The sequence below is a fragment of the Lissotriton vulgaris genome, chromosome 2_1, assembly GCF_964263255.1.
Source record: "Lissotriton vulgaris chromosome 2_1, aLisVul1.2, whole genome shotgun sequence".
NCBI lineage: Eukaryota > Metazoa > Chordata > Amphibia > Caudata > Salamandridae > Lissotriton > Lissotriton vulgaris.
The window spans coordinates 21,371,201-21,387,578 of record NC_141687.1 but is presented as its reverse complement, the minus strand read 5'-3'; the positions used below and the strand labels follow the sequence as shown (position 1 = coordinate 21,387,578).

Sequence of the window (16,378 nt, the reverse complement as noted above, 5' to 3'; positions counted from 1 at the left end):
GGGGAAATAGAGGATATATAAAATATGTGCATGGAGCGCACGTTCTACCTAGGTGCTCTAGGCACTTTAGTGCGTTGAGGAAAGATACAAGGTCCTTAAAAAAAGCTACGAAGGTTCTGGTGTTATTGTAAGGTGAATGAGAGTTATACTTCCCTTACTGCAGCGGTTCTAGGGGCCTATGGAGAGTCTTAGTGGCACCATTAAAGTATAGTGTACACAAGTCACTCATTAAACCACAAAAAAGTAGAAACTTATCCCAAAGACTGTTCCAACTATAACTGCTGTTCTTATAGTAAAATACCGCACTGGCAGGGTTCAAGGTGCCCGGTGCCACTGCACCAACTGTAGGTGCGCCCTTGCTCTGCAGTCCTGGCAGCCGTCTCTTCGGTAGCGTAAAATAAATGGCGTCTATTTTAAGAGAACATGGGAATCTTCAGGTCACGCACTTTCAGTAAAAGCAGTCGGTTTTCGAGCTGCTCTGGGCCCGTGGTGGGGTGAGATGCGCCTGGGGCCTACTCGAGGACGGACCTTGCCCTGGCGCTGAAGGAATGCAGCCGGCCTTGAGAGGCACTTCGCAGTGAGATTTTTTCCCATTTCTCGCAGAGAACAGGCTGGGCTGGGCAAAGTCTGCAAATAAAGCGCCCTCTCGCATACCTGTGATTTTCGCCTTCCCTGTGTGAGTGGGCTGGGAGCCAAGAGGCACTCCCCGCTGTCCTCTTTACGCTTTTACTTCCCGAGGCAGGAGGCAGCTGCAGGGCTTTTTTTGTTCCCGCTGTTCAGGTCCACCTTCGGCGCGGCAATGAGTGATTTGCCGACCTCAGTAGAGGAGAGCAGCGCGCCCCCAGGAGGTGAGTGTGTGCACGTGCCCGTGTGCTAGTCTCAGTGAAAGGGTCCGTCAATGAATGCTGTGACGTCACTACCATTCTCAAAGCCCACACTCTGACAGTGTGGAGATCTGTCTGATGTCAGTGGGCATTGGCTGATCAGGATGTATTGATTGGGTGAAGAGGACAGAATGCGATTATAAATCCAACAAGAGGAACAAGCCGTGAGCGTGCACTCTCCCGAACTTCCGGTGTCGGGATGTGCACGCTCACGGCTGTCGTGGGGCGGGACATCCGTCTTATCCGCCCACGGAGTGGATGGCTGGTCCAGAGGAGCGGTGGCAGCAGAAGACAGGAGTGGCGGCTGAGGCGCTGATGTGGTAAGTGGTGCTTAGTAGTGGGGGTGTGGGTCTGTGTGTGTCTGTGTGTGCGCGCGTGTGTGCATGTGTGTGTGTGTGTGTATATGTATGTGTGTGCGTGTGCTTCCGTGAGTGTGAATGTGGAGCAAAAGATGTGCACGGCTGGGGGGCGGGGCATGCGCGGTCACGATGTGTAATCGGCGCTCGTGGCCAGATCTAGGTCGCTTGACAAGGAACTTGGCAGCAATAGGTCTAGCGAGACCTAAAAAGGTGTTTGAGAGAAAACATTGTCATGCATTATAGCTTGGCTGTTCATTTATATTTTCAACAACTTAACAGGAGGCCAAGAATTTATTTTAAAACTGAGTGCATATCCTTGCACGAGCTGCAGAAATTTACCATGGATCATGGAAAAAGCCTTTTTTTAATTGTCAAATAAATATTAATGTTTAACAACATTTTTGGTGCCTCCTATACTTTTATGTTTAAGATTCTAGAATACAGATTAGTCCTTTTTTGTCATTTAAGGGAAAGCAATCATGTGCAGGGAGCCCTTTTCTCAGAAAAGTCTCAGCAAGCACCAGCGCTCCAGCGCCTTTCTGTTCAAAATTAAGACTGTCAGCAGCTCCAGCTAGTCCAGGGGGGGAATGTCTAAAGAATTGAGTCTGAAGCTGGTATTCCTTAATCACAGACAGCATGGGTGTCTCATATCACAGAGACAGCGATTGAACACAGGTCCGAGAGTCCCCAGGTGTCCACTCCACCGTGAATCTTTTCTCGGAGGCACTGAAGACATATTGCTGTGATTTGGCAAGTCCTGAAGTTCGAACCAGGGCAGCTTCTTATTCAGTTTTATTCCAGGTACAAAAATCATCCTCGTTGCTAGACTTAAAGACAGTCAATTCTTTCATTCAGCGTCAGCATACAAGATGGTGACTCTACAGACAATCGCCCCAGGGACCATGGCCTGAGATCCACTTCACAAGATCTGCGCGGCTCACACCTCCATCCTCCCATTCTTGAAAAAAGATCTCAGGTGTTGCGTTCTAGGGCGGCACATTCAGCTCCAGGTGGTTCCTTTCAGATTGTCTGCTTTATTGAGCCAAACAGAAGCAACAGCTTTCAACTGGTGAAGGTTTCAACATGGCAGCTTGCCTACTGATGACACCGGCGACATCCGCTTCCCCTGGCCAGGCATCTTTTACAGACGTGGACCCCGGCTTCAGAAAACTACGAAGCTGTGGTCCCAATAACAAGTCAAGTCCACGAAGCACTACAACGGTTCTGAGGACATCTAGATAAGGCTTTACTCTTGCCCTCTCTCCAACCATTGATAATCACCACAGACTGAAAGGGGGGAACCGTAAAGGCCCTTTAAGCCACAGACCTGATGTCTGTGGCATCAGTCAATATTCTAGGGAGGAAGAATGAGTATGCAGGTCAGTGGATTCAGATGTTTCCCACCTCAATGGATCTGTCTCAGAGCCCTATTGTGTTTCAGAGACGGTCAGCGTTGTGTGGCTGCCCTTGGTTGCATCTGTCGGCCACAGCGGATCATGCTCGGAGTTCTTCAGTTTTGTTTCATCGCTGAAGATATGACAGATCAATGCTTTACCTCTTCAGTGGCTCGAGGTCTGCTGTTTGCCTTCTTTCTATTTCTGATGAGACCTCAGGGGCTTTGGTAGCTCAAGGATGACCATCCAAGGAGGATGGTGATCACCCCATGTCTGCCATATTTCCAATGATATCCTTTGCTTCTGCAAATGTTGCTAAAGAAACCTATCCTCTCCCTTCTGGGCTCCCCTTCTCCAGGAGCTATCCCTTCTGAAACTACGCCTGAGGGTTGGATTGGGAAAGGTTAGTTCTGAAGGCCTAGGAATGTTCCATCAAGGTCGCTTCAGTATAAAGCAGAACCACTGCCCATCAACTCCTAATGTATGTGTCCACCACTTGCGCAAGATTGGAGCCAGGTGTATGTCAAAGAATCTTTATACAGCTCCTGTGGATAGTTAAAGTACTATTTTCCTCAGAGATGGGTTCCTGTTGGGTTTGTCAGTTTCGATCAGTAGAAGCCGACGGGCGGCTACCCAGCCTTTTAGGGGTCAGGGATGATTTCAATTTCAGACTTCGCTTGTCATCTACTGTAGAGAGTTTGTCTTCGAAGAAGTGTGGTTCACCCCCCAGACCCTCCACTGAATCCTTCCTTACGACTGCAGTTTCTTCAAAGACCTCCATTTCAGCCACTACCAGAGATTGATCTAAAGATTTTTTTGTGGGCTAAAGTTTTGTTCAGAGGCCTTTTGCTCCATCAGAAGCATTGGGCAATTAGGTGCTTTTCTCTCCTCTTCTTTTTTATGTTATTTGAGGACAAAGTGGTCTTAATCGAGCACATCTTTACTTCCCAAAGTACTGTATTTTTTTCACTGTACATAAGAGTTGGTTCTTCCAGTTTTTCTCCTCATCATCTTCAGAGGAACAGACACAACTTCATACCATAGAGACCTTTCTGTTTACCGAGAACAGACCGCGCCTCTTCGTAATGACTTTATTACCTTAGGTCAAGATCATCACTCCTCCGCACTGACTACCCATAGATGGCTTCGGCTAGCGAGTTATCTGGCTCGTGATTCACAGGTGTTGGCCTTCCGCGTCCCGGTCAGGCATGATGTACCAGGGCAGCGCTTGTCTCCTGAGCACTCCTCCTCAAAGACCTTTGTAATGCTGCCTCGTGATCTCTACTCAAACCTTTATGAATCATTATAGGTTGCATGTAGGTGGGGGGCGCGGAACCTACGATTATGGAAATCAGACATTGTCCTGAATCAATGAACCTGTAATTTCAGACTTGGCGAGTTTTCCTTTCTTGAATGATTTCTGTTATGAAAACATTACTGGGAGCAGCAGGATTTGTATTGGCATTTTATTGGTACTGCTTTGATGGTCGCCTCCTCATGAGCGTGGACATATCCTGAAGTGGTCAGTACTTGGAAGACGAAAGACAAGGAGGTAATGGCCTGGTTACTTACTGGTAATCTACAGTAATCCCCAAGCATGAAGGCTAATCTGTAGAAAATTGTTTGAGTACATGCATGGCACGCGTCTTTAAAGGGACTGACACCAAACCCACGCCTCTGTGAGTTGGCTCATTAGCATTCATAAACTATGCCCAGTTCAATGTAGCCTCCACCCTACTCCTAAATATGTGCAATCATTGGAACATCCTACCACTCAAGCATGGTTCTACCTATCTACCTAGACTGTTTCCACTCTTTCTAAGCCTGTACCTTCTTGACGTATCTTGATGGTGTTCGTGGTCCGTATCTTCTCCCCGTTCTTGAACCAATCTCCCGGCACGTCTTTGTGGGAGAGTTCGCACATAAAGACAGCATTGTCATTCTCAGAGATTTCCACATCTTCCAGCCCCTGGACAACCTTCACCTCACGCTCTGAAAAAACAAGAGGAACGGGTGAAGGACATCGAAAGTGATGACCATGTGGTGAGATATTGAGACACTAGGCACAGAAGTGTAGAGGTACATGTGGTCAGAAACTGGCCTCACATCCTGAGTAACTTAAAGCAAGCAGGTAAAAGACACAGAAGGAGATGTACAGATGGTCAGAAACTGAGCTCACACCCTGATCTGTATACGTGGTAAAAAACTTCACATAACGACTAACAAAATCAGGTACACAAGACAAAGAGTTGGATGTACATGTTGACAAAAACTGACCTCACATATGAGAAGGAAAGCAGGTGTGAGGCACCGAAGGAGAGCTGCACTTGGTCTTAAACAGAGGTGTACACATGGTTATAAAGAGACCTCACACCCGGAACAACAACACAAGACAAGCTGGTCCAAGAATAGCGGGAGAAGCACATGTGGTGAGAACTTTGATGCACACTTTCGAGGATGAGGCTGAAGATCACCAACCTTTACAAGTTGTCACAGTTCTAACCGGCAACCCTCTGCCAAAGACAGGAAGTGACTGACACAGAGATTGAGAGTGAAAGACTCAGAACAGCTCAGTATCCCCAAAACTATGTGTCGGGGCATCATTCACTCAAACCTACAGCTAAGCCAAGATGGAGACCAGTCTGAGGAGTTTTAGGAGTCATGATTGACTCTAAGCTGAATCTGGGACAAAGACAGAGGTCATTACAGGCACATATTTCTATCACAGCACACAACTGGATTACTACAGGGAGAGGAAGTCCACACCCCTTGTGGCTAACCACAGAAGGGGTGACCAGCAGCACCGAAGAAGTAACATGAGATATCTCCTCTTTAAAAATGAATGCGAGGACTGAATGTCCCACTCTCAAGCCACCAGATCCTTATGCGTTTCGTACTTTTTAGGTCTCGCCTACGTAGTGCGCATGCGCTACTTAGGAAAAAGACCTTAAGCTATCGCTTTGGTTTTTATTCCTTAAACGTGCACACGTTCCATTGCCTTCAATGACAACATGTGCAGGCTTGGCGATTCCCTTGCGGGAGCGAGCTTGACACCTTATGTTTGCAACACATGGTGCCCCAGGCTCGCTCCCGCAAGGGAAATGCTTTGGCCGCACTCCCCTCACCCTCCCACTTTTAGTGCGAGGCACGTGGGCTTGTTTAGATTTCCCTACGTGTTTGTCGTCTTTGATTAAAACAGGCTTGTATAGTTAAGTGATCCCGCCCTTATGGAAGGCCTGCGTGGGGTTTTGGAAATGTGCTGGACTTTGGCGCTCATCAGTAGTATACATGGTTAGCAAGTGATACAAATAAATAAAAAACAGATTTCACTGTGCAACCAGTGCAGAGGCAATACCCTAAACCTCGTGGTTGAGCCAAGGATGAGAACCCTTGTCACCAGAACAACATACAGCAGGTACTGGGAACACCTGTTGGGATAAACAGTGTTGGTACTGAGAGATTTGCATGAAATCAAGTAGACACCGGTAGTATGACAAACAAGTTGTTTATGTAGCTATGGGTATTGCCTTGTTGACGAAACTGGTGTCGGCTGGCGTTGTATGTTTCTGAAGATAAAAAGCTACATAAACAACTTGTTTGTCATACTACCGGAGTCTACTTGATTTCATGTAAATATCTCCGTACCAACACTGTTTATCCCAACATGTATGCCCAGTACCTGCTGTATGTTGATCCCGCCCTTATGTTGTGAAACATTGACAGAAATACTCAAACCAACAGGCCCCCTTTCGTGTTTTAACTCAACACCTCAGTGAACGTTTTCAGATCACCTGTAGCAAGAAAGTCCCAGGCAAAAACCCAAAAAGTCAAATTGTGCTGTTTTTCAGTTTCTTTTCTTTTATACAAATGACTTTTGTACAATGAATGGGAGAGCTACTATTGGAGAATTGCCACAGACTATCAATGAAGCTAAAAACTTGTGTTTACTCCCTCCCTTTAATTATTTTTGTAATTGTAGTTTCTTTTCTACATTTTACTTTGAATTGAAGCAGCTATGGTACATTTGTAAAAACAACGTGATTCAAAACACCGTTGTATTGTAGAGCATTAGTGAACAAACAGATGAATGTTGTGTGTCGGGGTGACAATGTCTTTAAATACTGCTTCAGAGACGTGCCGCGCTCACTAGAAAGGCAGAAGGGTTTGCACGTGACTGTTCCACAGGGTACCTCCGTTTGTACTCGATTCTCCATCTCACACTAGCGCGTTGATCATTTAATTTTGGCGTGCTGCCAAAGCCCTACCACCTGCGTGGGAGCTGCTGAGTGGGCCGTGCGCCTCAGGTGTATGTGACCTCCCCAGCCCCCCATCTCTCATAACATACACTGACTTACTTGATTCTGTCCAATCACTGCCAGGTTTCTGAGGTCTACCACTGGGATTATCTTTCACACAATAGCTTTCCAGCATCCATCACAGATGACCAGACCCTTTCCCGTCACCTCTAGAAATGATAACACTACATTCTACTTTCCATGATTAATGAGAGAAATGCATGCCAGAAAACAGAGGCTGGAAAGCCGCAGAATCTCTGCCAGACGAAAGCCTGAATGAGATGGTATTTCCAGGAACCCAAAATGTGTACAAATGAATAACTGCTCCTTAATACCAAAAACCCAATGAAACATAAACCCCTGGTTACTGGCCTGGTCGCTTCTCAGTGCTGAGCCCCAGAGAGGATGACACCACTGCGCTCTTTGACTATGTGCCTTTTGGTTTTAGGAATGTTGCTAAAGAGAGGGGTGACACTGCAGATAGATAAGGGCAAGTTCTTGTCTGAAGAGGTTGAATATTTTGGTCACAGAGCAGTGGCGGGGATCAAACCAAAACAATCTTTGCTGGGGGCAATTAAGGAAGTACCTGCCCCTAAATGTAAGAGACAATGATCTTCATTCCTGGCCCTATGTGAGTTCTAGTCGTGTTTTGTAGAAGGGTTGTCTCTGTTAACCAACTTCGTGAGGTATTTTTTGAAAAAGAATTCTTAATTTAAGTTGACACATCATATAGAATTATAGATGGATAACAGTGCATTATGGGGATGTTCTTTCGCCCCAAAATTATCAGGTTTTTAGGTTTGAATTAATAAGGTGAAAAGAAGTAGACATATAAAGGGGTGGCCTTTATGTCTCTTGTTGATCTCCAGGTGGCATTTGGCGTAGTCTCCTGGAATAAGTCATGGCGTACACTAGGTGACCTTCGGCTCCCCGCCCTCTTCTTGATTCATTTGCCAGGCTTGACCACAATAACTTTGCTCAAGTCAGATGGGGTACAAATGGGGAAAACAATGATCCCTTTAAGGTTGCAAAAGGAGTCAGGCAGGGATGCATTGTTTTACTATTCATAAATGCTGCATTGATTACCTCTTCAGTTGTGGTAACTCTTTAGAGAATCAGTAATGTTGGAGCGAGGAGCTTCAGAAAGTGCTAGATTTTGATTATCTTGTCATGCACCTCTGTATTGCAAATACCTGGGGTCCCCAGGTTACTAAAGGTCCTCTTATACCAAAGCACAGGGCAGCAGCAATTTTAAAATTCGCCAACAAGTGCTCATTCCATCCAATTTCCCCCTTGTCTTGAGGTCTGGAGGGTCAAAGCACAGGTCGCCGCCACATATGGAGCCAAACTCTGGGGTTATGTTAATTTAAAAGCCCTGGAGGTGGTTGCAAAAACATTTTTAAGAGCTACCCTTCAATTGCCCCAAAGCACACCACTGATTTTAAAACATAACCTAGGCTTCATGTCTATTGCACCCCTATCACACCTGAAGTCTATTCTGTTTGGACTAAGGATTTGGTCTACGCCCCAGCTTGCAAAATACAGGGTTAAAGATATTCAATACGTTTCTCAAAGTCTGCATGTTGCGACCGCAAATGCGTTTGTCTCTTCAGAAACTCCAAAGTGAATTTGGAGTTGCTGAACAGAAGAACGCATTTGCAAGTCGCAACAAGCAGGCTTTATTGTGCCTGTAAATACTTCGAGGGCTGCCAGCGCAATATACTGGAGAACATTGTCAGGATCTGCCAAGGCGCCTACCTAAAGACATGAGACTACAACTCCCATAATGCCTAAACAGGGGGCGGGGTCCTATATAAGTCAGGTGGACCCATTGCTTCCTGTTCGTAATTTTGTGACCGACAGTGCTTTTTGGTTCTAGTAATACTTGGTTTCCTGTCTTCTCTTGGGATCGTTATTCAGAGAAGTTTTGTCTGTTTAATTCCTGGCTCCAGCGCGAGTGATTGAGGGACGCGCAAGGGGTTTGGTAGTTTGCCTGTGGAAACGGGAACGGAGTTTCCCTTACATTTGATTGTCTCCGGCCGGTCAGACGGGCCATTAATCATCGGGACTGAAATCTGGAGGAAGAGCCACGGATGAAAGGCGAACCGAAAGGAAGCAGCTTTGGGTACTGTGAGTTTACACGCAACGTGTGAAATTAACACGCTGTAGTGAAAGTTAAAACTGTGATGCATAGACATTGAACTGCTGACTGTCTAAGACTTGTATTGGAATACATTTGTTTTTGTCGACGGAGAGCGGAGTGTAGTGGGGTCAGACTCTGCACACTGCCGCTACGAAGTAGGCACTAGTGTCCATTGTGTTAAGTGCCAAAGCGGAAGATAGTGGGAAGTCCTACATCTTGCCGTGTTTGGAGCCTTGGATTTTTGAGAGACATTTGGAGTTTGCTGAAAAGGAGCGGAGGACTGTAGTTGGTTGCTACGTCTTGCCGTATTCCTGAAGGAGAATATTGTATGTACTGGCATCACATATATGCTCTTTTGAAGAACATAACTTTGTTTGAGTTGATAACACTTACTTGGTGGATTTATTGCACGTTTATTTAAGGCACACTCTTTTCAAAGGAGGGGTAGGTATTGCCACGATACCAATAGTTTTACATTCCTTATAGGGGTGAGTGAGACCTAATTACTGTTTATATTCCTTAGGAATTTGGTGCAGCCCTATTCACAACCATTGCACAGGGAGGAGGTTAAACACACCCATGATACTGGGAGGAGGAGGAGAGCGTTGATTCCAGAAAGGTGAACCCTCTAACAACAAGTAGCACAGAGGTATAGAGACAGGGGTTTGAAGTGACTAGATATAACCAGTGCATTGTTTTTCTTGTCTTTCAGCCATCCCTTCCCAGCAGCCCCCTTCCTTTCCCTTCCTTGGTATCCTGTTATTTCCCTCGCCCTATCGCTCGAACCCACTGTGTTTTTTACCAGTGTGTTGGTGAGATCGGGAGGTGGAGTTTATGTGCATCATCCGGACCCTGCAGTGTGGAGTCTGACAGAATTACGAACCCACGAATTACATACTGCCTGGTCCGGTTGGGGTACATATGGCCACCTTGGATGATGTGTTGAGGGCTTTGGTTTTGGTTCAGCAAGAACTAGTGGCGTCCAAGGCTGAAGCGGTAGCTCTGAAGGATAGGGTTGAGCAATTGTCCAAGAACCCTTTTTCTTCGGGTGCATCGCAGATTCAAGTTACTGTTCCTCCCCCTATTCCTCTAGCTACTCCGGAACGATATGGGGGGGATCCACGCAAAACACAGGCTTTCATGACGCAGATTCTGCTGCATTTTTCTTGTAAGCCGGCGTCTTTTCCTACGAATCACTCTAGGGTGGCGTTTGCCCTGTCATACCTGGTGGGGGATGCAGCCAATTGGGCTGTGCCCTTAGTCAAAAATGATGATGCAATGCTGTCCAACTGGAATATGTTCAGGGAGGAGTTTGAGAAAGTTTTTGACAGAAGGGCCACCAATTTCAGTGCGGATAAGGAGTTGTTGTCATTGCGTCAGGGGAGAAGCGATCTGATAACGTATTTGACTACTTTCAATCGCTTAGTAGCTGAAACAGAATGGCCAGAGGGTAAAAGAATGTCCCTGTTCTATCAGGGTTTAAGAGATGAACTGAAGGACGCAGTGGCGCACATAGACCCGCAGCCAACCACTTGTATTGACATGGTGAATCTGGTGTTGCGGTTGGATGGTCGTTTGACTGAGAGGAGTGGGGGTAGACGGAAGTGGGACAGGGGCTATGCCCGTAATGTAGGGTTTCCTTCTAGAGCTACGGGTTCTGCAGAGGCAGGGGTGGAGCCAATGGAAATCGGAGCTATTAGGCCCCCTTTATCGAAAACTGAGAGAGAAAGTAGAAGAGTCCAGGGTCTCTGTATGTACTGTGGAAAGAAGGGACACTATGTAAGAGAATGCCCTTCAAATCCCAAGACCTCTAATACTTGGAATAAGAATCAGAGGGTGGCGGCTTCTAGCACGGCAAGGGAGAAGGAAGAAGTACAATCATCATTGCCTAAGGCGGAAGAGGTCCCCGATTGGAAACTTACCTCCTTGGCTTCCTCTGGTATAGGGGAAACTGAGTCCCATTTGGTGTTAGAGATGTCCTTGGAGTGCGAACAAAAAACCCATTCTGTAATGGTGATGTTGGACTCCGGGGCGACCGGGAATTTTATTGACAACGGGTTAGTGAACTGTCTGTTGTTACCTAGGGTACCCCGAGGCAATCCCGAGGAGGTTTTAGCGGTCGATGGGCAGCCCATTAAATCGGGTCTCATAACCGAGAAAACAGCTGAGGTGGAGTTGTCTATAGAGGTATCAGAAGGGAGACACGTGGAGAAAGTGGAATTGAACATCATAGATGCTCCCCAATATGAAATAATACTGGGAATGCCATGGTTCACATATCATAATCCCTCCATTGACTGGAAATCCCGTACAGTGCTTTTCTCTTCGGGGATGTGCAAGGAACATTTGGTGCCTTATGTATCTTCTCCAGGGACAGCGTTAGCCTTGCAATTTATGGTGGCTACAGCAGCCGAGAAGGAGGTAGCACTTCCGAAAACATACGAAACCTATCAGGATGTTTTTAGCGAAAGCAGAGCTGAGAAGCTACCGCCGCATAGGGCCTATGACTGTAGGATTGATTTGATTGATGGGGCAGTGATTCCTACATGTCGTGTATATGCGTTGTCTGTACCTGAAACTGCTCATTTAAGGGAGTACATCACTCACTATGAGAGCATTGGCTTTATAAGACCTTCTCGTTCCCCCGCAGCCTCTCCCCTTTTCTTCATAGCAAAAGCCAATGGGGATTTGAGGGCATGTGTGGACTACCGCGTCTTGAACAAAAATACCATCAGAAACCGTTATCCTCTCCCCCTCATTACAGTGTTGATCGACCAGGTGAGGGAAGCAGTGATTTATACTCGCTTGGATTTGCGAGGGGCTTATCACTTGGTCAGGGTAAGAGAGGGGGACGAGTGGAAGACGGCTTTCAAGACGCGGTATGGGCTATACGAATATCTAGTCATGCCGTTTGGGCTCTGCAATGCCCCTGCGGCGTTTCAGTTCCTGATTAACGATGTGTTGAAAGAGTACATTGACCTGTTTGTAGTCGTGTACATCGATGACATCCTGGTGTACTCGATGGACGAGAACTGTCATGTGGAACATGTGTGCAAGGTGCTGGACAGGTTGCGAGAACATAGCCTCTTTGTGAAACTCAGCAAATGTGAGTTTGGGGTGTATAGTGTGGAGTTCTTGGGAGTAATGATCAGTCCATTGGGGTTGCAAATGTCTGAACGTAAGGTGGAAGCAGTGCGTGATTGGCCTGTTCCGAGAAACGTGAGAGAGGTCCAGAGTTTTCTGGGCTTCGCGAATTACTATCGCCGCTTTATTTTACATTTCTCATTGACTGCGGTGCCGATTACTAGACTTTTGAGGAAGGGTAAGCCTTTCGAGTGGACCAGAGAAGCAGGGGAGGCTTTTGAAACGCTGAAAACCTCATTCATTACAGCCCCGGTGTTGTCACATCCCAATTTAGACCATCCCTTTATTGTTGAGGCTGACGCTTCGGATGAAGCTATCGGGGCGGTGTTGTCACAGAGAGATGGGAGTACAGGGCAGTTGCACCCGGTGGCCTTTCTGTCAAAAAAGTTGAGTTTGGCGGAACTCAACTATACTATAGCTGAGAAAGAATTGTTGTCGATAAAAAGGGCTTTTCAGGAGTGGAGGCAATACCTATGGGGGGCCCTTCATACCATCACTGTGTATACCGACCACAGGAATTTGCAATTTATGTCATCTGCTAGACACTTAACCCAAAGGCAAATGAGATGGATGCTTTTTTTTGCCGAATATAATTTTGTGGTCACTTTTCGTCCTGGGTCTGAAAATAGAAAGGCAGATGCTCTATCACGGCAGTCCCTGCCCTCAGATAGTGTGGAAGAAAGACAGGCCATCATTCCGGAAGGGAAAGTTCTGTGCATAGTCAGAGCTGAGACCTTTTTGGATGATGTACGAACTTATCAGTATCCTGGAGGTTGGATGTCATGGGCTCATGGCATAGCAGAGAGGAAGGTGAGAGATGGGTTGCCTTTTTATCAGAACAAATTATTTCTGCCCTCAATACCGTTGCAGAAAAAGGCGTTTGTTTGGGTGCATGAGGGAGAGCTGGCGGGACATCCTGGTGTTCGTAAAACCCTGGCAGCACATAAGCTTGGATTTTGTGTCTGGCCTTCCGTTGGACAAGGGATTTTCCGCTGTGTTAGTGGTAGTAGACAGCCTCACCAAAATGGAACACTTCATCCCCTGTAAAAGTCTTCCGAATGCCAGTCAAACGGCACAACTTCTAGCTAGCAACGTTGTCCGGTTGCATGGTATTCCCCGGGTGATAGTGTCCGACAGGGGACCCCAGTTCATTGCCAGGTTCTGGCGCATGTGGTGTCGCGCCCTGAATATTGAGTCCAATCTGTCTACCAGCTTCCACCCACAAACAGACGGGCAAACAGAGCGACTGAACCAGACCTTAAAGAAATATTTGAGATGTTTCTCTAAAGAAGCTCACGAATCCTGGGTAGATCTTTTGTGGATGGCGGAGCTTGCCTACAATAACACCTGGCACAGTTCAACGGGGATGTCGCCTTTCAAGGCTACTTTCGGATTTGATGCGAAAACATTGCCGATCGACATACCCCTCGATCTCCAAGACCAACCCTCTGTCAAGGAAAGGGTATTGATGTTGAGGAAGGTACATAAGGGAGTTCAGGTACATTTGAACAAAGCTAAGGAAGTGTACAAGAGGTGGGAGGATCGCCGCAGGATAGAGAGTCGTCAGTATGTGGTGGGCGATAAGGTCTGGCTGTCTACCAGGAACATTAGGTTCAAGTTGCGCAGCGTGTTCCACCCCAGGTTTATCGGCCCTTATTCCATCGTGAAACAAGTGAACCCTGTCACATACAAGCTGAAATTGCCTGGTTCCTTACGCATACACCCGGTGTTCCACGTACAGTTGTTGAAACCTGCTCTTTCCTCCCGCAGGGCGGCCCCTCCGCCAGTGTTGTGTGATGGGGGTATGGAATACGAGGTGAGGAGCATAAAGGACTCAAAGTGGAGCAGGGGTGTTCTTAAATACCTGGTTTCATGGAAAGGGTATACCGCAGAGGATGATTCCTGGGAGCCATGTTCGGATGTGCATGCTCCGGCGGCGGTGCGCTCTTTCCACCGGAGATTCCCTGCTAAGCCTGGCCCTAGGAGGCGCTAGGGGCGGGGACATACTGTCAGGATCTGCCAAGGCGCCTACCTAAAGACATGAGACTACAACTCCCATAATGCCTAAACAGGGGGCGGGGTCCTATATAAGTCAGGTGGACCCATTGCTTCCTGTTCGTAATTTTGTGACCGACGGTGCTTTTTGGTTCTAGTAATACTTGGTTTCCTGTCTTCTCTTGGGATCGTTATTCAGAGAAGTTTTGTCTGTTTAATTCCTGGCTCCAGCGCGAGTGATTGAGGGACGCGCAAGGGGTTTGGTAGTTTGCCTGTGGAAACGGGAACGGAGTTTCCCTTACATTTGATTGTCTCCGCCGGTCAGACGGGCCATTAAACATCGGGACTGAAATCTGGAGGAAGAGCCACGGATGAAAGGCGAACCGAAAGGAAGCAGCTTTGGGTACTGTGAGTTTACACGCAACGTGTGAAATTAACACGCTGTAGTGAAAGTTAAAACTGTGATGCATAGACATTGAACTGCTGACTGTCTAAGACTTGTATTGGAATACATTTGTTTTTGTCGACGGAGAGCGGAGTGTAGTGGGGTCAGACTCTGCGCACTGCCGCTACGAAGTAGGCACTAGTGTCCATTGTGTTAAGTGCCAAAGCGGAAGATAGTGGGAAGTCCTACATCTTGCCGTGTTTGGAGCCTTGGATTTTTGAGAGACATTTGGAGTTTGCTGAAAAGGAGCGGAGGACTGTAGTTGGTTGCTACGTCTTGCCGTATTCCTGAAGGAGAATATTGTATGTACTGGCATCACATATATGCTCTTTTGAAGAACATAACTTTGTTTGAGTTGATAACACTTACTTGGTGGATTTATTGCGCGTTTATTTAAGGCACACTCTTTTCAAAGGAGGGGTAGGTATTGCCACGATACCAATAGTTTTACATTCCTTATAGGGGTGAGTGAGACCTAATTACTGTTTATATTCCTTAGGAATTTGGTGCAGCCCTATTCACAACCATTACACAGGGAGGAGGTTAAACACACCCATGATACTGGGAGGAGGAGGAGAGCGTTGATTCCAGAAAGGTGAACCCTCTAACAACAAGTAGCACAGAGGTATAGAGACAGGGGTTTGAAGTGACTAGATATAACCAGTGCATTGTTTTTCTTGTCTTTCAGCCATCCCTTCCCAGCAGCCCCCTTCCTTTCCCTTCCTTGGTATCCTGTTATTTCCCTCGCCCTATCGCTCGAACCCACTGTGTTTTTTACCAGTGTGTTGGTGAGATCGGGAGGTGGAGTTTATGTGCATCATCCGGACCCTGCAGTGTGGAGTCTGACAAACATTAGCTGTATTAGGAGTCCGTCATTGAGAAATGTATCGAATATCTTTAAGCCCTGATGAAGTTCCCCTTGAGGGAATGAAACGCGTTGGCTGAGATTTGTTTACCATTGAAATCTCGTAGGAAATGTAAAATAAAGAAACATTTTTCAAAATACCTACGGTCTTTTGGACTTCATTCTCTGTCGCACCCCCATTTGTAGTAATTAACTATATGAATGTTATCCACCCTCTGCAGAAAAGCCCAGGTTCAGGTGAGGTTCATTATCGCTTGCTTCCTTTACCGCTAAATGGAATAGTCAACAAGATGGAAACAACATTTGTCCTGCCTGCAGATGTGACGAAGAAAGTGATGATCACCCCCTCTTTTTCTGCCCAAGGTATTATAAGCAGCACATGCGTTGGATTGCTCCTTTGTGACGCCTTTTAGATATAGTCAAGTGTAGGGTAGCGATAAGGATATGCAGAGCAGACGCGTCCCAGGTCATTGTTTTCACCATCGCTAAATTTTGGGAGAGTGTATGGCCAATTTGACAAACAATTTGCTTTTTTACCCTTTCTTCGCTCTCTGTCTAATTAATATCCCCCTCCGTCTTGTGTATCATGGTTTTACTGATGTTTGAACTTGTTTCTATGCACTTGCATTTCATTCATCTCGGTTGATGGTGTAACAGGGAAGGATACGCAGCCCTAGTTGTATTCCTGTATCCATACCATCCTGCTACATGCAAATGTAGTACGCACACGTCTAGCAGTGTAATTCACTGGGGTCCCAACTTTTTAAAGTGTATTTTTCTGGTCTGAAGCTTTTCAAACCTTTGTACCCTTAGTACAGCATGACGTGTATAAAACTGTAATTTTAAGCATGACG

At 46.6% G+C, this 16,378-nt stretch overlaps 1 protein-coding gene across 3 annotated transcripts in view; it reads right to left on the bottom strand.

Moving 5' to 3' along the window:
* Positions 1–16,378, bottom strand: part of OBSL1 (obscurin like cytoskeletal adaptor 1) — a 548,309-nt gene that overhangs the window by 75,736 nt on the left and 456,195 nt on the right. For all 3 annotated transcript variants that reach the window (XM_086954344.1, XM_086954343.1, XM_086954342.1), the window contains one exon: positions 4,468–4,629. In XM_086954344.1, the coding sequence (XP_086810470.1) occupies positions 4,468–4,629 (162 nt within the window). The remainder of the gene's footprint in view (positions 1–4,467; positions 4,630–16,378) is intronic.